This window comes from Tachypleus tridentatus, chromosome 13 (genome assembly GCF_004210375.1).
Source record: "Tachypleus tridentatus isolate NWPU-2018 chromosome 13, ASM421037v1, whole genome shotgun sequence".
Taxonomy (NCBI): Eukaryota; Metazoa; Arthropoda; class Merostomata; order Xiphosura; family Limulidae; genus Tachypleus; species Tachypleus tridentatus.
This window is the reverse complement of record NC_134837.1, coordinates 174,620,586-174,647,272: the sequence shown is the minus strand read 5'-3', so window position 1 is coordinate 174,647,272 and position 26,687 is coordinate 174,620,586. Positions and strand designations below refer to the sequence as shown.

The 26,687-nt window shown below is 34.6% G+C and overlaps 1 protein-coding gene and 1 long non-coding RNA gene across 3 annotated transcripts in view; one reads left to right on the top strand and one right to left on the bottom strand.

Moving 5' to 3' along the window:
• The window catches only part of LOC143241041 (uncharacterized), a 55,039-nt gene that overhangs the window by 23,915 nt on the left and 4,437 nt on the right, over positions 1–26,687 (bottom strand). Inside the window, exon 2 of one of the 2 annotated variants that reach the window (XR_013022163.1) lies at positions 23,967–24,026. The exons of the other annotated variant lie outside the window; for it this stretch is intronic. This is a non-coding gene — a long non-coding RNA (uncharacterized LOC143241041). The remainder of the gene's footprint in view (positions 1–23,966; positions 24,027–26,687) is intronic. 2 annotated transcript variants of the gene reach the window in all.
• LOC143241039 (ras-related and estrogen-regulated growth inhibitor-like) lies at positions 1,400–24,061 on the top strand. Its single transcript, XM_076484497.1, has 4 exons — positions 1,400–1,919; positions 12,607–12,663; positions 19,187–19,263; positions 20,313–24,061. The coding sequence occupies exons 1-4, from the start codon at positions 1,859–1,861 to the stop codon at positions 20,757–20,759; spliced, it is 642 nt and encodes a 213-aa protein (XP_076340612.1). The 5' UTR covers positions 1,400–1,858; the 3' UTR covers positions 20,760–24,061.

Below are 26,687 nucleotides of genomic sequence, written 5' to 3'. Positions count from 1 at the left end.
GGAACGTTATAATGTTACAATCAACCCCACTATTCGTTGGTAAAAGAGTAGCCTAGAAGTTGGTGGTGGGTGGTGATGATTAGGTGCCTTCTCTCTCGTATTTCACTGGTTAATTAGGGACGGTTAACGCAGGTAACCCTCTTGTAGCTTTGCGGGAAGTTCAAAACAAACAAACGTACATACACAAAGAGGAAGAGGTCATGGTTCTACCTGACCCTCCCAGGTCCACCCAGATGACCGAAATACCGATAATTATAATTCTGTCAGTAATTTTGAACTGATAGACAAGAGCCAACAGTATTCATCGCGAGCTCTTATGCTACTCTGGTTTACCCTAATAGTGTTATTTGACCATCATTCTCGTAAGTACATCCACAATGTTTTTAGTAAGTACAGAGTTCGAAATGTGAATCCTTAAATTCACAGTCCAGACAAGATAACTTATAATCACGACTGACCTCACATAACAAAGTTTCCGTTTTACTTATAGGATTGACTTGTATTATGTGGCACAGAAACATTTTCTGTAAAACTTTCAAGTATCATGTTACACAAAACATGCATATTACCTAAATGCACAACCCAGGGGTTATAGTATCAGGCTGTGGATCTCAGGCTCCGTTGTTTGCGCTCCTTTATCTCGTAAAAGTAAAGGAATCGTACTCCACACTTTGGGGCTATGTGCGAGTTACAAGAGTAACAGTCATATGCTACTAATCGGTTTGACAAGAGTACTCCAGTAGTTAGCAGGGGGTTGTGAGATTTACAAATATAAGTTTTTCACAACAAACACGCACGCAAATCACATCTTGTTATTTCACAACTGTTTTGGCTATCATGAAAAAGTTAGTTTTTAGTTGTGGTTAGCTTTTAAATACACATGTTTGTGTATGTTGATATGGTTATTGGTAAGAGGAAATAATAAGTAAGATATTTCATTCTGGGGGACAGAGCGTGCTCTAGTGTTTAGCTTATAGAACCACGAATCGGAAAGTCTGAGGTTCGTGTCGCAATATACTTTGGAATACATATCAGCTATGAAGGTACTATAATTGTGGCAATCAGTCGAACGTTGTCGGTTAAGAATGAGCAAAGAAGAAGCAGTGAGTGCTGCTAAATGGTTATTCTCACTCTGACTTGCAGTCTTCAATCAGAGACTGCTATTCGTGAACCTCTGTGGTCTTTTGTCCGTGCGCTACTGAGCGTATCGTTCAATACCAAATGCTATATACTTTATTTCAGTTCACTCTATCTTCTTTAGAAGTTTTATGATGTCCTATGTATGTATTCACAAGACGCCATGATCTTGATGCAAGCTAGTTATGAGCTAACAAGAGCACAGATCCAAACAGATGCGAGAAACAGTCTGAGTTATAACTTTAGTGAATGTGGTATGTGCCACAAGAGGCGCTAAATATAAACCACATTGTGCTTTTCCCCGATAGAGCGTTACGTCATCTTGGAAAGTGGCACATGAGCACCACGAGATTTGTTTCAGCTCAAGATTTCGTGGAATTAATAGTGTGATTCAGTTTACGTAACACTGAGGCTCGCGCGTGGTTTCTGTAACAGAGTTTTTAGCAGTTCAAAAACCGCTGGAGATAAGCAGCTGGGATCACGTAACGTCAGCAGCGGGCAACAGCGGATGTAGAATATAACCCTGTTAGGAACAACATCTTTCCTGTTTATAACATACAGTTTTGTGTGTTTATAAAACACCAGTACTGCTACTACTGTCCGTAACTTATTTCATATTCTTTGTATCGTGACAGAACGAATGATATTATAATTCAGTTCTATAAAAATTTACATCTTAGCGAGTTATGAGCACTAACCTCTAACTTGTGAAGACCGGGAGATGACAAACTTCATGACAGTTCATGTTGTGGTACTTGGAAGTAAGCAGGTTGGTAAAACAGGTGAGTACCAGCCATATCAAAATCTACTGTAAAACAGCCACGCTGTTATTGAAGTGTTTGTTTCCGTGTAAATTAATTAGTTCACTCACAATAACGATTAATATAATCAAAATTAGCATCTATAAGGCCATACATATACAACTGTAAGTGTAAGGCTATAGTTTGCCTCCCTCAATTTATGGTTCAGCTTAGACGTACTTATAATGTATTCAAGTAAGGATGTAGGCTGCCATACCCACAAAATTAAAGTAAACCCTTAACAAAATCTCAAAGTCAGACTTTTTTACTTATTTAGTTAGCAAGTTTTCCCTTAAACTCCCCTAAATTAACTGTTTCTACCACGTTCGAAGACAAACCGTTCTAAAGGCCAACCACCCTGTTAGAACAATCGAACTGTCTTAAGCTGATGACAGTTTCCTACCTGCCAAAATGTATACTTGCGTTTGTTACCATTCTTACCATTAAATATGAAAAAAATGTTGTATCAACACCGTTTGTACCTTACGTTTTCATTTAGTATACTTTTTAAATAGTCTTTGTTTTTGCTAATGTTTGTAACCTTACTGTCATTACACGTGTATTTGTATATCGACTCATGAAGGAAGTTGTGCGAACAGCGTGTCTTTACACAGAAATTAGGGCTAGAGATAGATCTGGAAGTAGAAGTTTTTTATCAACCCTAAAATTTATACTTTAGTCTGAAAACTTTAAGAACCGATATAGTGGTAGAGAAACAACGAAAAGAAATTTGGGGACAGCGCGTGGTTTGTTACCATGTTGGAATTTATTGCTAATAAACTTGTTCTAAGCTCAGTTATAAATTTGATTGAGTAACCATAGAAGTTTGTGCACCAGAGTAATATTTTTATGCGGAAGAGAGCAAATATTACTGATTATGTTTAAAACAACGTGGGTAGGTTACGTTTGAACATTGTATCCTTCACCTGAAACTAAATTAAGACCTTCAAAAATCACGTATCCAACAGCTGTTAGAACGTACTTAACACTGAAGTAACTTTATACAAGAGCATTCCTTATATCTCTGATCTAGTTAGAGGTTCTTTACATGATAGAAATATGTAAGTGACTTGAAACGTGATACTGATTGTAACAGTTAAGTATTGATCGAATGTTACAGTTTATTGCCCCTAGTGTCAAATCTGTGGTCTTGTGACTCTAAAAATGGAGTTTCGGTACCTTGGTATGCACAGTACAGATAACTTATTGTATAACTTTGTACTTAGCTAAACGACAAACATAGCTACAGTTTACTATTATTGCTTTCTTTTATGCAAATCTACACAACTGACTGTCTGCGCTCTGTTCTCTGCAGAGAATGGACCAGGGATGTTTTGTGTAACCCTGAAACACCGGAGGACATTGTAGTATAGTTTATACGTATTAAGAGGATTTTAGAACTATTCGTGTGCATAATGTTCAGAACCATGTACAACATGTTTTAATGAAGTAATATTTATATTTATTCTTCCATTTGTAGTCACTTTTTCTTATTATAATAGAGGTGCTTGTGACGTATACAATCAAAACCCGGATGTTTGAAACTACTGCACCAATCATAACTGGCTAATATATTTATAACTAAGCAGTATTTTTATAGCTGAGCAATAAATAAAAACTTGAAATTTCCACAAAAAGTGGTAAGTTTCTGGTTTAAATAATAAAAATTACAAAAAATAAGTATCAAATATAAAACAATCAAAAACAAACTTAAAAAATTATTTTTTATTCTTTGGTGGAAATCTCAAGAGTGTTTCAATATAAAAGCAAGGTACTTTCGCTGATAACTGTGTCTACAAAGAAACACTTCAATAAATGTACTGTGTGGTGATAGCTCGTTTTTAAACTAAATTTTCAATAAAATGATTTTTTATGGACTGTTAGCATTATTGAATGTCAAGTACATTGTTAAACAGCTGTCAGACAATTCCAGAAAAGGCCGAAGGACCAACAGTCATCGACGGGAAGTTATACCTGCCCGGAGGGCGGGTATTTCTGCTAGCTTATAATAACGTCCAAAACATTGAATGAGAGATAAAAAGTTCGGGGTATTTTTAAAAAAAAATGTATGATGATTAAATTAAAAAACCCAACATTCTATGATATGCAGTATAGACTGGTATCTGCTGTAAGGTCCTGAAAATAAAAATATTGTATAGCATGCAACATAAAATATCATCTATAAGTTCCTGAGCTGTTCCAAAAGCTTTGACGTGTGATGCTAAAATCCTCTAACTACCTGTAGTCTTCTAGTGAAATATGACACAATGATAGATGTTTGAACTGGTTTATTTTGTGGAAGAACATAAGGGCGAATTTAGTTCGTAAAGTGGTAAGCCACACGTTATTTTGAGCATTATTTCGTCAGAAAAAAACACAATCCATTTCTAAATACAGAAACATAACCTCAATATTATATTGTTTAGCTGGTATCTGATGGATATAGAACCTGAAACCATACAAGCCAACACACACTTTTCGAGTACTCATTCACTTTGCAATCAAACTTTCCTTTGGCAAGTTATACGTCATAATATTCGTCATCCACAGCAGGGGTGCTACCATGAACTCAGCCACTGACTCTAACGTACACGTAATTATCAGTATTTGGCGTCTCTGAAACCACACTCCTTTTTATAAACATTGTACTAACATCTTATCGCTCTCTTCTTCCCCTGGTATGCAGCTTCCCATTGCGTCACGATTGGACAGTACATTCGCAGATTTGGAACATTTGTTGAGTTTTTACAAACAACATTCAGTACTATGCTCTCACTAAATAGAGCGAAGGAACATTGTTGACGCATCAAGTTGAACTGTAATTTCTCGAGATAATCCATTCATCTTATTTAATTCATAAAAATCTGTTCACTTTATTAAATATATTATATCTTGTGTGACGACAAACATATATACCTTACTGGATTATATATAAGTAGTGAAAATGCTCACAAAATTCCAAAGACGAAATTAGGATCTTACTCATTTTACTATAAACTACATATACATATATAAAAATATATAATATAATGTACTGTAGGACAATTATGAGACAGTAAAAAATGTTAAATAAACGAATTTCGTCACAAATGATGACCATGGAATTTGGTGTGAAACGTCAAATCTTGAAGTGTGTGTCTCGATAAATACCAGAAGGACTTCGACTTTCAGAAAGCGTTCTCTCACCTCTCTTTCTTCAAATATCTGTTTTGTTTTCCATTTTTATTATGTTTAGTCCGACAGAGCTCTTCAACTTGTGATCAGTTTTTTGATCGTGACTTCACATTATCCACTAAGAAAAACGACTTATGTTTGATTTAATAAGCCTATGTTCAAATTACGTGTGGTTCACTCATCAAACACGTCAACAACAAAACTTAGGGTTATCATACGTTTCAGCAACTCAACTGAGAATAAAGTTTTACGTACTGAACAATGGTATAGTCGTTATATTTTAATACATAATCGAGGGATGTGTCTCAATCGCCATACAGGTCAACAACACAAGTAGTGTTATACTTCAATCACCATACAGGTCTACATCACAGCTAGTGTTATGACTCAATCACCATACAGGTCAACACCATAGGTAGCGTTATAACCCAATAATCATACATGTGAGGCTTAGATTTTAATTCAACTACCATCATACCAGCAAGTCATTTTTTCCCATTTTCACAGAAATGCAAATTTCTATGTAGATGAGAAATAATATATTATCCTAGACAGCTTGTTTCTCCGCTGAATAACTTTCGAGTATATCGAGCATATATTAGTGGCATTAATGTCACATTTCCTTCAGATATCTTCATAAATATAACTTCATTGTGGTGAGTAAAGAATTATTTCTCAGGTGAGACATTGCTATAAACTTTACATTATCACTGCTCACGTAATGTAAACGTTCAAAAACATTTCCAGAAGTTATTTAAACTTCCTGTTAGGGTTTATATTCATCATTTGTTATCGGATATGAAGAATGGTTTTGTATCTGCATCAGAGATCGTAAATAAATGGTTGCTTAAATCCCGCCAAACACGTACTTACTGAACTAAAGTACGAAGTTGTTTTAGCCAAATATAGATAACTGAGTGGACTGGTGAACATACTTGATACATGAAAATATATCCTGTCAGAAAACACTGACGTCATAAAACTTACTTAAGGCCTTGAAACCCCCAGTAAGGCATTTACTTATTTCATTCGTTTCGTTTTGTTACTGTGGTAACGCAGAGTCCAGAAATGAAATTATTTACGATGTGGTTCTGGATCTCTGCGGTACTATAGAAACCGACACCAGCAACTAACCTTAATAAAGGTTTAAGTGATTCTTTAACTCACTGTAGATCCCATTCATTTTGTTGTTTCTATTGTTGTTGTTTTTACAAGGTTTCCGGTGTCAGTTTTCTTCACATTGATCCTGAAGTAACAAAACTGCTCCGAAAGTTAAGGGAAACCTTGATAACCGATGTTATATGTATAACTTGGAATATACATATAAGAAACAGGAATTTTTGCAATAGGTTTATATTTCCACATAAAGTCATTTGTTAATCAGTTTTACCACGACTGTACATGAAAAAATAACATCAACTGCCTGTTAACAATGTACACTCTTTGTAATTTATTAATTTGCTAATTCAAACACTTTCAACACTTTCCGCCTGGCTAAACAGTAACTCTGAAGACTTCTAATGCTAAGATCCAAGTTTCCATACCCGTAGTGAACAAATCAGAAACAGTCCATTGTGTACCTGTGTGCTCAACAAATAAACAAAACGGATGCTTCTCCAAACGATTAAACTGCTGTCATCGCTAATTTGAATCCACAGGTTTAAAACTGTAACTAAATTGCTTCGCGGTCCAGCATGGTCAGGAAGTTAAGGCGTTCGACTCGTAATCCGAGAGTCGTGGGTTCGAATACACGTCACACCAAATATGCTCACCCTTTTAGTCGTGGAGGCGTTATAAGGTTACGGTCAATCCTGCCATCCGTTAGCAAAAGAGTAGCCCAAGAGTTGACGGTGGGTGGTGATGAATAGCTGCCTTCCCTCTAGTGTTACACTGCTAAATTAGGGACAGCTAGTACAGATAGCCCACGTGTATTCACACGTAAATTCAAAACAAACAAACAAACAAATTGCTTCGGAATTCTTTTGCCTAAAAGAAAGTTTGTAGCATCAATTCGCCGTCAAACGTTACTTTGGTTTTAGTTATTTTTAACATATTTGCTTTAGTTAAATTCTCGATTCAGATTTAACGAACTGTTAAAACAATATACTAATTTTCCCATATCGATTAATATTTTCGTTTTGAGTTTAATTATTCATTATGTCTTATTTTTTACAAGTCACAGATTTTACGACAAGAAAGATTTGTTTTAGAACACATACGACATTTCGATCACTGATACGATCATTATTCCACGTGCATTATTCTAAAAACAAATAATAAAATTAAACTTTATCAATATCTGAAACGGTTACTCTCATATCTAAGATGTTATCTATGTCAGCGAAATTATACGTTTTCAAATCACACACACACAAGAACAAGACACAAGCAGTGATAGGTACAGCGAACAGTTTGAATATTCGCAATAATGGACTAACTCGGTGATCATACAACAACAGCTTAATCATGAAGGAATGTTTATGTTTCTCATAGTTATGTTTTACTTTCTCGACATGAAACACAACCTCTACATAGTTGAATTCCTGCTTTTTTCAAACTCAACATTTTCAACACAGTTTTTTTTTTTCGTTTTCCTTTGGCGATTTTCTTATTTGAAGACTGAAAGTTAGCAACATATTATTGTAGAATTCTTAAAGATATGGCCATTGTCACCTGTTCAGCTAAGTCGATCACGGAGAAATCCATGTTTCAGAGGCCATTGGGCCTACAGTAGAATATATAAAAGTGCTTGATCCATAAATAGATATTAATTAAGGATTTATAAAGAAACAGAGACATCAGAACAACTAGATTTGTATTCAAAGATGGAGGCTAATTGTGGACTTATAAAAAACTAGTAGGTAGGAAAGACTGGATGAAGATATAAGATGAAAAGATAATTAGAAGAGGGTACATTGGTAACTACACATTTAGTACTTCAATTATTACATTTCTCTGTGTTTAGGCCAATGAGACATGTCTATTGTTACATTGTTACGGAAGTGGAGAAGTTAAAAGCTGTCATTTGGGGTTAAAAAAAGCATTTAAACATACGCGTATAATACCCCCCACCGTCAAATACATATGTGGAAAGAAAACGGAGATACGACTCTGTAGATAAAATAACTTATGTTTATCACTGTCTAGGTGGTGGTTGGTCCGTTCAAATGCTGTTCGATCTTAATGGAGTGGAAACAGATTTCATGTGTATAACGGTTTACAATGATTTTCCATGCTAGCTATATAAAAAATATACTGTAGTACGAGATTTAACGAACGCTTGTTAATATCTCTACAGCTACGCTAACCTAGCTGTTTTCTTTCCTTTATTGTTTTATTTATATGATAACGAAATACGGCAGTTGCTTCATTACATCGGTTTTTTTAGAAATATAAATAATTAAGCTATGTTTAGCTCTCAGTCGTTACAGTTTTTGAACCCAAACAAAGTTTATTGTTTTATGCTCCAAGGATAAAAAGTGTGTTTATAAACAGAGCACTGATTCACTTGTAGACCCCCTAGTGATACAAGTGAATTATAAATAACTAGTTTTTTTAGGAACATGTTACCTTACAGAAACAGGACATACACGAGTATACAGTATATGATAATACAGACTCACGTGTTGTATGTTGAAGCATAGCTTATGAAAGCGACTGTTAAAACAGACTTACTGTGGACATTACAATCAACAACTCTAACTGAAAAAAAAGTCCATAAATGTTAATAAATACGGTGGTTTGGTGTCTTCCCATTCACACCACATATCATTGAAAGATTGGTGTGGTCCTGCTAGACGAATACTTATACGAGTGCTAGACGAATGGTATGATTATGGGTCTTTCCGTTCACACCACATATCATTGAATGAAAGGAAAAAATATGCATATTGCGTTGTTAGACTCAACCACTTATTTGAGTAGAGCTTCGAAAGGTGAAAATAAGAAAAGGGAAAATAAAAAAAAACCTTTTTAGCATTTAATAGGGAAAATGTAAACACTATGAAATTAGCTTAAATACTAGCTGGTCAAAAGTTTAACACCATACCAAAAAGATGTCCTAAACAGGGTAGAAAATGCCCAACAAGAGGTCTCAGTAGTGAGTTGCACAGCCGTCATTACGAATAACTTCAAACATTCGCTTTGGCATGGTCGATATAACCGTTTGCAGAAGGCTGACTGGAATGTTATTCCAAGTGGTGAAGATGGCTTCACGAAGTTCATGCACTGTTTGGAATTGACGTCCATTTCTATAGACTTCCCTTGCCATACACCCCAAACATTTTCAATGGGGTTCAATTCGGGCGAACACGCTGGATAGTCCAAAAGAATCACGTTACTCGCCGTGAAAAAGTCCTTTGACCTGCGGGCATTGTGGATTGCAGCATTGTCCTTCTGAAAGATCCAGTCATTTCCACATATTGACGCCCCTGTATAACCTGAAGCTCCATTGTTCCATGGAAGGAGAAAGCACCCCAGATCATGATGGAACCTCCTCCACTGTGTTGTATAGTAAATGTCTCCGGTGGGATATCCTTATCGTGCCAGTAACGTCCAGGTTAAATTCTTTTCTAATCAGAGAACAAAACCTTCTTCCACTTTTCTATGCCTCATGTTTGGTGCTTCTCAGCAAAGTTTAACCGAGCTGTTTCGTGGTGTGGAAGGAGGCGTGGCCATTGAAGACGTTTACGGATTTTAAAACCTTTCTCTCGTAGATGCCATTTTATTGTTCTTGAGCTGCATTCTGCGTCCGTAAGGGCCTTAATTTGGTTTGACGACCGGCTGGTGTATTGCCAGACAACCCGTCGAATCCTCCTGCTTAACGCCGGCGAAATTTTTTTGGGCCAACTACTTGAAATTCTCGTTTCGTATCCCTCAGGGTCTTTTAATAAATTTGCAACAGCAGTTTTACTATGCCCAATCTCACCAGCGATGACACATTGAGAGAGACCTTGCTTTTGCAGCTCGACAATTCTGCCACATTCAAACTCTGTCAACTTTTTAGCCTTTGCCAAGTTTTTACCCAATGTAACACAGGAGATGTCAGTGGGAGATGTTGACAACGCTAATGCTTGAGCACAAATGACTAAATTTTGTTACGTATTTACCGATTAATGCTTCGTTTCAGTATGGTCTTAAACTTTTGACCAGCTAGTATTTAGGCTAATTTCATAGTGTTTACATTTACCCTATTAAATGCTAAAAAAGGTTTTTATTTTTATTTTCCCTTTTCTTATTTTCATCTTTCAAAGCTCTACTCAAATACGTGGTTGGGTATAACAACGCAAAATGCATATATTTTCTTGTTCATTGAACTTAAGATTTTGGCCAGCAGTATATATATGTGTAATTTGTGTTTGTAAACTCTATTTATATTGATAAAATATTGTATTTTTGTAGTAGGACTTTTCATTCGAAATAGTTAAAAAGTCAGAATTCTCTTTTTTTTATAGAAAAGAGAATTAACCAAAATGTTAGATACAAACCAAACTGAGTACTGAAAAGGGTTTTTTTGGGGTGGGGGATTCTAGGCATACCCCCAAATCAAAGTCCTGGCTACATACCTGTCTAACAGCATTTAAAGTTAATCAGTGTACACAGTTAATTCTGTATACGTTTACATATATCAGTTTCGTTATTTGTAATAACTAAGCCTACAAACTTCATCTCTCACCAGTAACATTTAGTGCTCATTGAACAATAACCATTTTGCCAAAGGTGAACTTGGCACAGCATTGCCAAGGTGCTCGACTTGCAGTCTGAGGGTCGCGGATTCGAATTCGCCTCATACCGAACACGCTCGCCCTTTAACCCGTAGGGACATTATAATGTAACGGTCAGTCCCACTATTCGTTGGTGAAAGAATAGCCCAAGAGTTGGTGGTAGGTGGTGATGATTAGCTGTTTTCCCTCTAGTCTTACGCTGCAAAATTAAGGACGGTTAGTGTAGATAACTCTCATGTAGCTTTACGCGAAATTTTAAAAAAATATTGAACGTTCAAAGTTTTTATCCTGCCACTTGAGTGGTTGTTGATAACGTAACTGTGTTACAGTAAACTCTCTTCCATGGCTTATTAAACTGTTAAAATTAAAACACAGATTTGAAAACATAACCGATTTCAGTTGCCTCCCAATGCAGAGAGAAATGTCTGCGGATTTACAACGCTAGAAACCGAATTTCCATACGTACGGTGGGCAGAGCACAGATAGCCCATTGTGTAGCTTTGTGCTTAACTGCAAATAAACAACTAGAATTAATTTTAAACGGTAAAAAATTGAAAAACATTTAAATCTATGATTTTGTTAGACAGTAACTCAAACAATAATCCGTTTCTTAAAACTGAATTTTAAACCGCAAAACATAAAACAGATTTTGTCTGTTTGTTTTGAATTTCGCGCAAGGCTACTCGAAGGCTATCTGCACTAGCCGTCCCTAATTTAACAGTTTAAGACCAGAGGGAAGGCAGCTAGTCATCTCCACCCACCGCCAACTTTTGGGCTACTCTTTTACCAACGAATAGTGGGATTGACAGTCACATTATAACGCCCCCACGGTTGAAAGGGCAGGCATATTTGGTGCGACCGCGCTTCAAACCCGCGACCCTTAGATTAGGAGTCGAACGCCTTAACACACTTGGCCATGCTGGGCCAAAACAGATTTTAAACAGCAATATATACTTGCTTGATAGTAACTTAAAGAAATTAAGGTGTAATCGATTTCCTAAAGCAGTGTTTTAAACCGTAAAACTTAAAACAGATTTTAAACAGCACTATATACTTGCTTGATAGTAACTTAAAGAAATTAAGGTGTGAACGATTTTCTAAAGCAGTGTTTTAAACCGTAAAACTTAAAACAGATTTTAAACTTTTCCAACCAAGGTATGGAACTAAGCCAGTCGAACTTTAAAGCTCAAAACTCTTAAATTGCAATTTTAAAAACATTGGTCAGGTTTATGCTATGAACGAAATACGAAACATTTAAAATATATACAAATACCACGTGAATGTTGGAGCTTTTCTAAAGTAATTAAATCGTTAATTTAACGCATATGAGTGTGGCGTTTAATCTGATACAATTTGTTACCAAGAAACCAGAAGGTGCATTCGAATCCCGCTGTGTTCAAGGTTTTTCGTCTTCAGAATAATCATATTAGTCACGTGCCTCCTTACTTATCTGATAGTCAATCACTTTATCAGTCTGTATCAGAGGAATAAAGGATAAAATGTGGCTGTTATTTCGGCTAGTTGACCTTCAAAGCATGGGCTAGCGTACCGAACGTGCTTTGTCTTTATAAACGTGTTGTAATGGATGTTACTAGAATCGAACTCTGTGGCTTATTAACAAAAGAAGTTGAAAATATGATTTTTTCTCCAACTCTCTCTGTGTAAGTTGTATGAATTTAAATGCATTTTAATTCATTATGTTTTGAAACGTTTTATTGCTTTTGATGGTTTTTAAAACGCTGCATTTAATTTTTTCTTTTTTCCCCAACTAGCTGTCATCGTTCGTTTTCTTACCAAAAGGTACATTGGGGAATACAAGTCAAACACAGGTAAGAAAAATGTCCAGATATTTACTTGACGTTTTATACCAAAAACATAAAACATTTCAAGCAAAACACCACTATCATAATTTCTTTTCAAACCATTTGCTTGTTTATCTCAATACAAAGCTGTATCATGAGATATTTATGATCTGTCCGCTACAGGATTGAATTCCAAATTCTAACGTTTAAGTCCTAAAGCTTACCCTTGAATCACTGCGAAACATTTCTAGAGTTCGAAATTATAATTTTTAAAATTGTTTTATAACAGCTGTACAAACATTTGTACAGCTGAAATAACCAACGATATTAGTGCAACAAACAATGTTTCTGACATTATTAAAGGGATGCGTTATGGACTGTTTATTTGGTGTAGCCGAATTAATTGTAGATGTCAGTAAAAATTGTTTCAAAAAGACAAAAATTGACAGTTTTGTCATTAACGCCACGAATTAAATGAGTCAAATAGTACAACTGTAAACAAATAAATAGTGTTCAAGGATAATTTAGTCCTGACCACGAGATCGTTTTGGATTTAATAAAGCATGCAAATACTTAAAAACAAAATAAAACTGTTTTCTGGCTGGAGTGTTTTGTCATGACTTACGTCAAGAGTTTTAAAGTTGAGAAACTAGTCGTTTGACGTTGACCACTTTGGAAACTCTTGACGTTTCTGAGACCAGGAAGCTACACTTTGACAAATGAAACTAGTCGAGTGGGGCAAACCCTGGATTAATAACGATGTTGTGTCTTGAGAAATGAAAACTAATAAGTTTATAAGGCTATTCTCGGAATATATATATATGTGTGTGTATGTACTTTGATTTTTTTTTTTAATTCTTGTTGAGTACGAATACTTAACGTTATAATGTAGTCTTTTACACGATAAATTTCCTGCCATTTACCAGATCGACCTCTGAGAAGAGAATGAATTTTACATAAACACTGTTACTTCCCAGCCCTGTTAGAATACGCATTGTTCTATAAGTTTTCTGGGATTATTTTTAGCAGACTCTTGTGAAACATAGTATCATTATTTCCATAAGACTACTTGCTTAAACCAAAGTATTAAACAATTTATCCTAAATACTTAAGCTATTTTATTTCGATTTGTTACTTTTAAGACCAGAATAATTTCCAGTTTTGTTTTCAAAGAGTGAACTTTGTACGAGTTGGATTACTTCCAAATATTTCTTGTTTACTCATTTTGTGGTAAATAGTTTCATAAATCTTTTCTTCCGTTTATGAATGATGAAATACTTTACAACCATAGTCATGTTCATTGAGGGTGGTAGATGTCAATGTGTTTAGTTAAATGGGAGTTAAAAACAGATCCTGTCAAAAACGCTTGAACCCTGCGAAAGAGGGCGCAGTAAAAGTGCTTAGAACGCGTATAACATTAACATATGATAATAAAACCTTAACTGTGTGGAGTCATATGCTCTGTATAAAACATCGTACACCCATACACAAACTAGTCAATATAAACAGGATTACGTGAGGTTAAGGAGTTTGATTGATGATTTCCATGGTCTTGGCATTGTGGAAAAGTAGTTTCATCCCACTATTGTTCGTGCAAAAACAAACACATGTATTTTAAACACAGTTATCACATTGAAAGGAATCAAGAAACATCGCATATACTGAAATTATACCCTTATTATTATATATAAACTCTATCTACATTTGTCATATAAAAACTGTTTTATTACAATGACTTTACTCATTTCTTTAAAGCCGCAAAGTATTAACGTTATCTTTATACAAAAACTACATAAGAATACACCTACGACTTAGTACTCGGTAATACTGAATTATTTATAACTTGTGTAATCTTTTCGAGAAAGTTGTTGAAAATTCATCAACATTTTCTTGGGATTTTTCCAACATCAGACCGGATGCCAGCTGTCAGATTATTAAACATACTTGACATTATTCCACTTTCTATTATGTCCAATTTTTCTCTATATTATGTCGTATCCTCTCCCCCACTTCAGTTAAATATATTTTATTTTTCATTCTACTGTAAAATAGCTTCATTCCTGAAAGGCTCTTGTGTAAAACATGATAAACTGCTAAGCAAATTAGATTAGCTAATGAAAGGTTATTTCGCGTTACTTAGATTTTGAGTTATACAATTATTAATAATTCAGAGTTACTAAGCACAAGTTTGTACCACTTGAATTTCCATACATACGATTCCTAAAAAGTAGTACAATATTGTATGACATTATTCACAAGTAAACACCAGTAGAAACGTATACGAACACTTACTGTAAGTTTTTACTGTAATTAATATTCTACGATCTTTGTCGTATCGTAAAAGTAGGATTTTATATTAGCATTAAATGATATTTTGACCGAATCAGTTTTTGCACATGGTGATTTGGATGAATAAGGGAAGAGGAGAGAGAAATACAGTTCAGCATCACCCAACTATCGTCAAGGTCGTGACTGCTGAGAATAGTGCCAGTCTTGACAGATACTGTCAACACTGAGTGTTAGTATAACACTGAAGTTTAAAATGAGTGAGTAAACCTGACGCGAAAATGATTCATAACAGAATTTCTCAGTAAAACCCCTACAGGATGGAATGTAGACCCGACCTGTCCTTTGGTAGAACTTCCGTTTACCATTATTAGCTTTATTTATTTAGTCCTTGTTGTCTTCTGTAAAAAAAAGAACCTTCCAAAAACAAACAAACAACAACAAAAAAGGAAAATCTTAATGAGAGTAGGTCAAATTGTAGAAGCACCTTCTAACTTTTCATTTTCATAAGACCAGTCATTTCATCAAATAATAATAAAAAACAATTGTTTAAACAACTTATGTTTTCACCAACAACTAAAACTACACTTGTTGTGAAGAATCAATAAAATATCGCTGTAATTATACCAAAGCTTTATAGGTCAATGAACTATTTAATCACAAAATTAAAATTTTCGAATAACTTGAATCGTTCATTGAACTCACCTGCATTATTACTTGGTTTAAATTAATGAATAAACTCACTATCGCAAAAAAAAAAAAAAAGTAAATGTAAACAAATGCCTTATTTTCTAATGCTGTTATTTACTTTTATAGTATTCAAGCAGCTAGTGTTTTACATGTAAGTTATAAGTATTCATGATATGTTGCCTATTCAGGAAAGGTTTTTTGAGAGTATTGTTACGTATCATACTTTACCTTGGACGAGCCCCTAGTTTATTGTGTTACATACAATAATTATCTCTGCTGAGCCCTCAATTAAAAATGTTATGTATTACGATTTAAAATAGCCTAAAACTAAATTAAATTGTAATTCACATTTAATAAGTAATTAAATGTTGATATGTGTCTGTTTTCTTAAAACAAAGCCACATTGGGCTATCTGCTGAGCCCACCAAGAGGAATCGAAACCCTGATTTAAAGGTTGTAAATCCGTAGACATACGGCTGTACAAGCGGGAAACATATCGATATGTATCAAATTTATTATCTTTGCCAATAAGACTGATGCACATTCAGTTTTCTTTCTTAATAGAAATATATTTTAATATACAAAAAATAATCAATTAAAAGTAACGGTTATTACAAATAATGATTTTTATACAAAACATTTACAAACTAACAAACAATACTGATTCTTCTATCTGGTCTGGAAATGGATATGTTATCGATGGTTCACTATGAACAAATTAATTCTGAGTTGATATAGGTATAATTCATTTAACGGGGAGCTAGCTCGCTCTTCGCTAATCACAAGTGAGTTTTTCCACCGCTGGTGTTATATAATTTATTACCCCCCAGTGGCACAGTGGTATGTCTGCGGACTTACACACTAAAAACATGGTTTAGATACCCGTGGTGGGCAGAGCACAGATAGCCCATTGTGTAGCTTTATGCTAACTTCTAAACAAACAAACAATATAATTTATTCGTAAAAATATTACCATCTGATGTCAATCCTCTGAAGTTAAACGATCTGTAATGTTCGAAATCGATGAAAATTCCTGTTTAAATATCTGTAGTTTTCCGATTAATAAGCGTTAATAACAGTTAAAGCTTTCGAGGTTTATAGTATACTAACTGTAGCAAACAAATAATATATACTGTATCTTTGCGTATTGCGATGGCTACCTTTTATAATCGTTACGCGAGATTCTAGAAATTTCAGCTACAGCAACAGTACTGGCAAACATTAGTATTTACATTCACAATATATACTCTTCAAAAAAAGAAACGCAAAAGGGATATTTTTGTTATTTTAAAGAGAAATATATGTGATAACGTTACAAGCTCAGAGTATGTGATGTTACACATGTTAAGGCACTGATTGTCAGACCAAAATGACAATAAAAGTTGTGCATTTTGAAAACGGAGGAAACATCGGATTTTTCGCCAAAACGCATTTGTGTCCAATAAATTTGTTTGAGAGATCTGTATGTTCTGCAAATGCAACATGTGCAAAATCGCTATAAAAGTGACAGGTTCTCGGTTTCCATAGCTCAGTGTTAAGCCACCGAGACGCAATACAGTTACGCCAAGACTGACTGAAGCACAACGCAACAACGCCATTGGTCGTTGGAAGCAGGCGAATCTCAATCAGATGTTGCCAGAGCTGTGAATGTCCACCCAAGCACCATCACAAGGCTATGGAATCGTCACCAACAACATGGATCAACTTGTGACCGTCCACGATCTGGCAGACCTCGTGTGACCACGCCCGCACAAGATCGCTACATCCGGTTACGTTACCTTCGGGATAGGACCACCACTGCAACGTCTACTGCCTCAACCATACCAGGGCTGCGTAGGATTTCCGATCAGACCGTACGCAACCGTCGACGAGATTCTTAGGCCCCATGTGCAACCCATCATGGTGAACGTCAACGACGTTTATCAACATAACAACGCCCGTCCTCACACAGGCCGACTCACCACTGTCTTCTTGAGACACCACAACATCAACGTCCTTCCCTGGCCCTCCAGATCACCAGATTTAAACCCCATTGAACATCTTTGGGACGAGTTGGACCGACGTCTGCGACGGCGACAACTTCAACCGTAGACTCTAACTCAGCTTGCAGCAGCTTTGCAGGCTGAGTGGAAAGCCATTCCACAGGATGTGATTCGTCATCTCATCGCTTCCATGGGCAGGAGATGCCAAGCAGTTATTGATGCTCACGGGGGGCATACTCGTTATTGACGTTGAGTGACGTTAAACTTCAACTAGTGAGCGTGGACTTCGCCTTTGCAGACTTTGGGATGTTCAGCAGTGAATGTGCAAAGTTTCACACATGTCATACAGAACTACCCGGAATAACCTTGTTAACAATATGTCTCAAATTTTGCCTTTTGCGTTTATTTTTTTGAACAGTATAGTACGTTGTAGATTCTTACGATTGAGAATGTTCTAAAAATTTAGTGAATAGGCTGGAAATTTGCAGTACACATTTAACACTATAAGTTACATGCATTTCTGAATACATATATTTAACTCAAATACACATCGATATTAAAATAAATGTATTATAATAATAAATCTGTTATAGAATAAAATGAATTCGGACAGACTTGAACATGAGCGACATGTCTTAACTTCCACAAGAGAAACTGTTTGGTTTTTAACAAAACATTCCGATCTTTTAGTTACTTTTTTTTATGACTGTTAGAGCAAATACAAAACATTGGTGTAAGAAAAAAAACATATCGTACTGTTATGCCAGAGGTCAACGTCACTATATTACTTATAAACTCTACAATTATCTTTGTTAACATCCATTATGGAAGCGATAATACAGTAACAGCTAAATACTTATAAACCTTTACAGAGTAATCATAGTGTCATATGTAACCTTTATGGAATATAAAGGATTAACATAAGTTTAAGACCTTTCACGTTAATTAACTGAATGGAGATATTTATAATATATATATATATATTGTTTCTTACTGGACGCATATTACCTTTTTCCTTCGCTTCTTTCCATTTATATTCTCTCTCTCACACACACCTCCCGGTTTTTTCCCTTTTTGTGGAAGGCCTGTCTTTTACATTCGTTTCTCAAACCCATACCGAACAGGTTTCTTTCTTGTTGACCTTGCACTTGTGTATTGTAATTGTACACTGATTTATAACGTTTCACAATCATACGGGATCTTGTTGTCCCTATACTACTGATCTTAGAATGGTGTCTGCTCACTCTAATAATTTCATCATGACTAAGAGCATAATAGCCACAAGTCGACCTCTTCCTCACCTTTCTTATCCCCAACTGATGTTCCTCAAACCTAGTTTCGTTACATACATAGCGTTTGACAATCCTAAAATATAGAACTTTAATCGATTTTGCATACTTTGCCTAAAAATGGAATTTCCTGATTTTGGTTAGATTTTCTTGATGTAATCGAATGTTTACAACCATCTAGTTGTTATACAGCAACCATAAAAAATGTCAAAATGGTAGACATTTAACCCTATAATAAAACTTTTACTGCATGCTATTTATTTTCAATGTTTTATTTATTAAATATATATTTTATTCTTACAGACTGGCTTTATAAACACAGTGTAACCTTTGATGACATGGTCAGTAACGTTGAAATTCTGGACGTTTCTCGGTGGCCAGTAAGTTCTGGTTTTAATTATTAAATCTACATGTAGTAAGAGAAAATGTGAAAATTTGTAACAGTGTTATTATTTTCAAATAAGAAATATTCGGTTTTTGAACTTATTATTTGCTATTTTTAATGTTTTATTAATTTGACTTGTATTCATATTTATAATTTCATAAAAATACGTATTTCCTAGTGGTTATAAAAGGGACTATTTTATTCACATATATTTGTCTTTCTTCTTAGAAACTGTATTCATTTTTTACATAGTTTGGAATGAACGAAGTATTTGGCGGGTTTCAAAGTGATTCCATTGTTTAATAACATATTTAATTGTGACTTTTTTTGTTTACTTTTGATATAAAGTACATCTAAATTTCCACCTCTTTTCATATACTGTTAGTTTCGCGGTAAAGGTAAATCTACAGAAAACTTTTGTTTCGCAAAGTTTTTAACTCACGTGGTCAAAAGACAAAACACGATTGTCTCGATTTGGTTCACCGCTTGAGAGCGGCAGGTTACGTCTCAGTTACTAATCCTATACGTAAAATAAAATCTTAATACATAACTGATCAGTACAAACACTTTTATTCGTAAAAAATGTAAAAATTGGTCACAAATAAGTTGCAGTATTAAGATTATGGGGGGGGAATTTGGCGCAAAGCTACACGAGGGGTGTCTGTGCTACAGTGTTAATAATAGAGGTTTAACGTTTACTTTTCTTTCACGAATTTATCCAGAATTTCCTTCCTCTTGGTACTTTAAAATAGTGTTGAAAGAGCAGTTACAGCATTGCTTTATTAAACCATACCAAAATATACTGTTAAACGATATTTTGTTTATCGTCTCAGATTTTAAGTATGAAGGTAGTGTGTTATTATATTATTCTAATAATATAATATTAGAAAGTTAAAAAATAGACGCAAGGGTCATTATTTTGTTCAATGTTGTACTTTTAATATAATTTTCAGATGACTTATATAACTTCAACGTTTTATAAGAGTGAAAGTCAACAATAATATTTTATACATCTGTTTGTTTAAATGTGTCGTTGTGTCTTAGAATGATTCTATGCCAGAAGAGGAGGTACGTTGGGCTGACGCCTGCCTGTTGATTTACAGTATTTGTGATCGAGACAGTTTCAACAAGGCCCATGATACTCTCGATTTGGTTCACCGCTTGAGGGCGCCAAGTTACGTCCCAGTTGTGTTAGTTGGAAATAAAAAAGACTTGGAGCATTGTAGACAGGTGTCTTCTGAAGATGGCAGTGAACTTGCCAGTCAGTATGGTTGCAAATTTTATGAAGTATCGGCTGCCGATTCTTATGTTGAAGTTTCTACCGCTTTTCAAAACTTAATTCGCGAAGCAAGGACATTGCATCTTCAACGTTCTTTACCTCGCCAAAGAAAGCTCAGTATTGTAACTATGTCCAAAATGTTTGGGGCTATGTTTGGTAAAACTACTCCCAAAGTTGTCGTCAAATATAAACATCCATCTTTTTCTTTGTAAGTTGATTTTTAAATTAATATTGAGTGGTTAGGTTTGTTTTCAAATGAGCTACTCGGCTGAAGCTAGTTCACGAAACTTTCGCTGTACAGCTTGATAAAAAACAAACAAACTTAAGTTTTGCTACTTGTTTATTAAATACTACAAAACTTTAATCTTCCACTCAAGTACAGAAGGAAAATGAAGAATCTAATACCGGAACAAACTGATATTTATTAAAGAGGAAACTGAAATGTAGCTATAAAGAAACATTATATTCACCATTTAAAATATTAGATTATAATTGGTCAAAATAAGTGTTAACTTCAATATTCTTGTAATTATTGTTCACGTTATATAACAGTATGTCTGTCTCTGTGGTGTTGGTAGAATCCCAACAAATAGGTTTCCTCCCAACTTTAATTTATCGAGACAGCACAATTATTTATCCTAGCCTACTCTCTCTCTCTCTCTATATATATATATATATATATATATATATATATATGTCCAGGAACATTCCCTTCTATCTGTTCTACTACGAAATGTCCAGTAAAAAAGTGTAGATTGAAGTTACGTAATGTATATCTCTCTCTGTGTATTTATGTGTCCATTCACAAATACAGTAAATCATGTATGTACAGTAAAAATTTTATTATCCGGTAAATGCTGGATTTGAGCAATGCCGGATACGCAAATATTCTGATTACGAAAGCATTTCCATTATGATATTTTATATGAAATACTTTGACACCTCATGAATTTTCTAAAATTCAGCATTTCTACATCTTTATAACGATAACAGGTTTAAACAATAGTAAATTCAGTAAAGAAACTTAACTTTAGAATGTAGGAAATATTTACAGGTACAGTAAGAGCGATGTGAATCTCAGCTCAAGAGCCTAACAACTGAAAGAACATGAACAAAACCACAGCAGCGCTACTAAGTGATAGCATCGGTTCAGTACAATAGCATCTTTAAATGAGCTTCGAGAGCGTTCAGACACATTCCGGATGGAACTGTGTTGAAAGCCGGTTCCAACAGTGAGCATGTGTATTTGGAGATATTGAAACTTACGATTACAAGAACTGTTCGGGTGTGTAGATACCGCATAACAAAGATTTTATTGAAAAAAATAGAAAAGGTGGCAGAACCCACCAGGAGAATACATGCATTAAAAATACAAAAATAAAACATACATCCCTTTCACTGTAATGAAATAACTGTGATGCACGAACGTACTCAGTACACACATAATCAATTACAGTTTTTACAATAATGGAGGACTTATACACAACGCTCAGATCACTGGTGCCTCTCCCACAAATTGCTTAGCGACAAGTCTCATAAAGCTACAATCTGGGTTTCAATATCTGTGGTCGGCACAGCAGATATAAACCATTGCGCTTGACACTGAATAAATAGACCAATCGCTGGTGTGGCCTTTCTCAGGTTTAACGGTAAAGAAGGTTTTTTACATTTATATCAATAATATAATAATGAACAAAGTGTGTTTTAATTAGAAAATCGATAGTGGTTACTTATGTATGTATGTGCATATCAATACCGATGGGTTAACGATTTATTTATTATTTTTAAAGTTAAAAAACAGATGTATTTGGGTAATATTAAAATTGATGATAAAGGTATAGAATCGTTTGTTTTGTGAAATTGTTTTGATTATATTAATAAGGTTTTACAATTTTTCTTCTGTTAATATCATACGCGTGTTTTATTATCGCGATATTTTTTTATTCAGAACAACTGTGATCATTTTTATTCGAATGCTTCTCAGACATACGAAGTGTTTTTGTGTGTTCTCTCAACATGGTGTTCAAATTACACACTATTTCATCATAGTAAACACCAAGCAATTGTAACATAGTATTTTATAAATGTCTCCTGTTAAGATCGGTTTGCTATACATTTTCAAATTACGTCTTTAATTTTTGATTTAGGGTTGAAAATGAATCTAGTCGTTACGTTAAAAACATACTTATGTGGTAATAGTCTCAATCGCCTCTAGGGCCTGGCATGGCCTAGCGCGTTCAGGCGTGCGCTTCGTAATCTTATCGTTGGTAAAAGAGTAGCCCAAGAGTTGGCGGTGGGTGGTGATGACTAGCTGCCTTCCCTCTAGTCTTACACTGCTAAATTAGGGACGGCTAGCACAGATAGCCCTCGAGTAGCTTTGTGCGAAATTCAAAACAAACAAACTCAATCGCCTCTGAGTTATGCGAACGTTTTCTACAGACAGGATAATACCGGTGGTTAGGTTCCTTCATTTTGTGGTGTTTTCTGAGAGTGTATGTTTGTTACATATGAATTGTTTTTTTTTAAAAAATAATAGTTAACAGCTTGTGTAAATGCTGTGATAGTTTATGCAACTTACTGTTAGTTTTTTATCTATATTTTCTGCTCCAAAATAAAAAAAAAATAAACCGCCAAAACACACGTATAGATACGCCCTCTCGATTCTTCAATTTAAATACGTCGGCATGTTGTTGATTTAATAATAAAAACCTCCTTTACCGTTAAAATAAAAATTCTTGAGAATGGCCGTATCAGCAACAAAAACGTCGTACCTTTTAAAATAAGTCTTCCTTCTTATAAAAGCTGTGACTTGTAAACATAGTTAAAAACCAACAAGTAAATTCAAACAAAATTATCTTTATGATATATCTTTGAAGTATTTGAAGAGAACTGGCTCAAAGAGTGTGTGTTTTTGTATAGCAAAGCCATATCGGGCGAGCTGCTATGTCAACCGAGGGGAATCGAACCCCTAATTTGAGCATTGTTAGTCCAAAAGCTTACTGCTATCCCACCAGGGTACATGGCCCAGAGAATGGTATTATTTTATCAACCAAAAGCCTCTGTCTTCAGTGCTATTGATGATAACGATAGGTAATATATGACTTTACGTTATTCGCAAAAAAAAAATTCTTTGTTATGCTGACTTAGTATTTTTGTCAAGATTTTAAAAAGATCAAAGTATGAAACACTAGTAAGAAATTTCAAAACTTCTTTAAGTTATATACTGTGAAAAGGTACCATGTTGTAGATATTATAATATAACTATACATTTCGATGTTTCTTAGAAATTCTCAAACGTTTTTGTTTTTTTAAATTACCAATATATATGTACTGAAGTGCAGCACAATAAAGTCGAGTAAGATTCACCTATTGTGTGTAGGCACTGGGAGACATTAACGTACAAATCAGTATTTACTTACTATGTAGTAATGGTCTTCTGTACAGTTTTAGCTGTTTTGACCTTGTTTTCCTATCAAACCCTGTTTTATGAATTAATAAAATTATTAATTTTTCAGTCAGTTGTTGCGTTTTTCTCTAAAAAAAAACAAACTAATTTCTACAATACTAAATGTTATAACGGCCAAGAAACTCATTTCAGGTGTTTTAAACTGTAATAAAAGGATTAAAACTGATTTACTGCTATTGCATAACTTATATTACTTTAAAGCATCAGTAATTTAATATATTACTGTTTTAATAGCATGATTACTTACAGTTTTCTCTAATTACTCAAGTGTCAAAAAAGAAACTTGCACACACTTACTCTGAACGTTTTAAAGGTTTGTTTAAAAAACAACAAAGCGAATATTCATATCATTTTATGGGCCCAGCATGGCCATATGGTTAAGGCGATCAACTCATAATCCTAGGGTCATAGGTTCGAATTCCCATCATACCAAACATGCTCGCCCTTTCAGCCATGGGGGGCGTTATAATGTAATGATCAATCCCACTATTCGATGGTAAAAAGAGTAGCCCAAGAGTTGGCGGTGGGTAGTGATGACTAGCTGCCTTCCCTCTTGTCTTACACTGCAAAAAAAGGGACGGCTGGCACAAATAGCCCTCATGTAACTTTGCAGGAAATTCAAAACAAATGTACAGGAGAATAAATGCTTATTATATATAAGAAATGTACAGGACAGTAAATGTTTACTCCACGTGGAGTACCACTTGATTAAGGCCAGTTCTGGTAGCAACAAGAACATTTCAAGTAATAGTCTGAGCAGGGTGATCAGGGGTATAAAGCACCATATGGTACATTCCTTTAAAAAATCTGTACTGGTTGCTAATTTATTATTTGCATTTTAGACTTTTATAGTTAAATTCTATGTCACATTTCTGTGAACTTAAATAACTACTTTTCTCCTAGACAACTGTAAATATATTGTCACATTTTTAAAAACTGTAAAATCATTATTTTCTCTTTCTATTACTGTAAACATATCCAGCATCATGTTTCTGAGATGTAATGATATAAAAATAATTTTATCTACACTTTGGTATATTTCATGTTACACTTGCCTTCTTCCCAGTCATCTAGACATACATAGCATCCCTTCATTGGAGGTCCAACTCTACCAGTACTATTATCACCAACTAAAGAAATGAAGTAATATTTTCATTCATAACCTGTTTCACCTCCTCCTGACTTCTGCAACACAAAACCTATATGATTTTATCACTATGAAATACATGCATGTTTAGAGTGATACATAATACTAAAATTGATAGTGTTTTTACTATACTGTTCACTTTCAGTGTGGTTTATACACTAACACCACAACTTTCAGTGTTAAGAGCCGAGTAACCACACTGTATAAAATGACTTATTTTTTAGAGTAAAATAAAAGTAAACTCTCAGCGTAATTAGTGGGATAAACTGTATTATTGACGATGTTTTACTTTAAAAGTTTTGGTATAATTCACATGTTGCTAAGCACCATATAACCAATAAAGTTTTGGAACCTTATGAATCACAGATTCTGAGGTTAAAAATACAATAGAGATGACATGTGCTGTTAAAATGATTCAGTGAATATTGAAACAATTAATTCCTGCATGAAAACACAATTATGATCATACTCTTTCATTCAAAATAAGGTAGATCAAGTTAAAACTGACTTAACCTGATATTTTCTCAAATAGCTATGTTATATGCAGGTTATTTGACATAAAAATCCATATATCACATATCTGGAAAATAACATTGAAAGATCTGAACTAGATGCCCAAAACATATAATCTTTAAAACACCTGTAATAGCAAATACAAAAAAAAAAACTTAAAACCCATGGTAGTTGTTCCTGCTGTGGTCTCTGTCAGGCCATAACCTTGGATAGTTGTGCATGACAAAGTTGCTCAGATAAATTGATGGGTATCTGGAGACAGTGGGGCTCTTCCACATACTACAACATGTAGCTGCCCTCCTATCAACTGTCTTACCTTTTTAAAAACAATTCTGAAACATAAAAGTGTAGAAGCATGGAAACTAATACTGGTGAGTTCATTTCCTTTTCTCACAATATAAATAATAATTAGAATAGAAATGGAATTCAAACAACAGTTTTAAATGATCAAATTAAATCAAGACATCTGTTTTAATAAAGTAAGTTGAACTATGGAACCCATTCTATATTCAACAATAATGTTTCTTTGTTTGATTTTGTTGCTTGTTTTGCAAAATTACACAAGAGGTATTTTCACTAGCTGTCCCTAAGTTTGCAGCCATAAATTAAAGGGAAAATGAGTTGTCTACATCACCTACTAAGAAATCTTGGGTTACTCTTGCCAGACAAGATAGTGGGACTTGACCATCAATTTAATAAGATACTCAGGTATCCAAACGTTTATAATATAATTTTCTTCTTCTTTCTAAGTAATGAGATATAAAACCATTGAAACTCAGATCCACAGAGTTACACATTAACATTTGGTTGTGCTTGGCCCTCAACAAGAAAAAGGCAGCCCTTTCTATAAATATAGGTCTGCAAAAACTTTAGGTTTTCTCAGAATCTCTCAGTAAAAGTCTAATAAAACTTAGGTGGCTTAATTTACTCAAAATACCACAAGTGGATAGAAGGAAACCTGAACTTCATCCCACACTTTTTTTCTATAGTAAATGTTTAGATAATGCTTCCTTT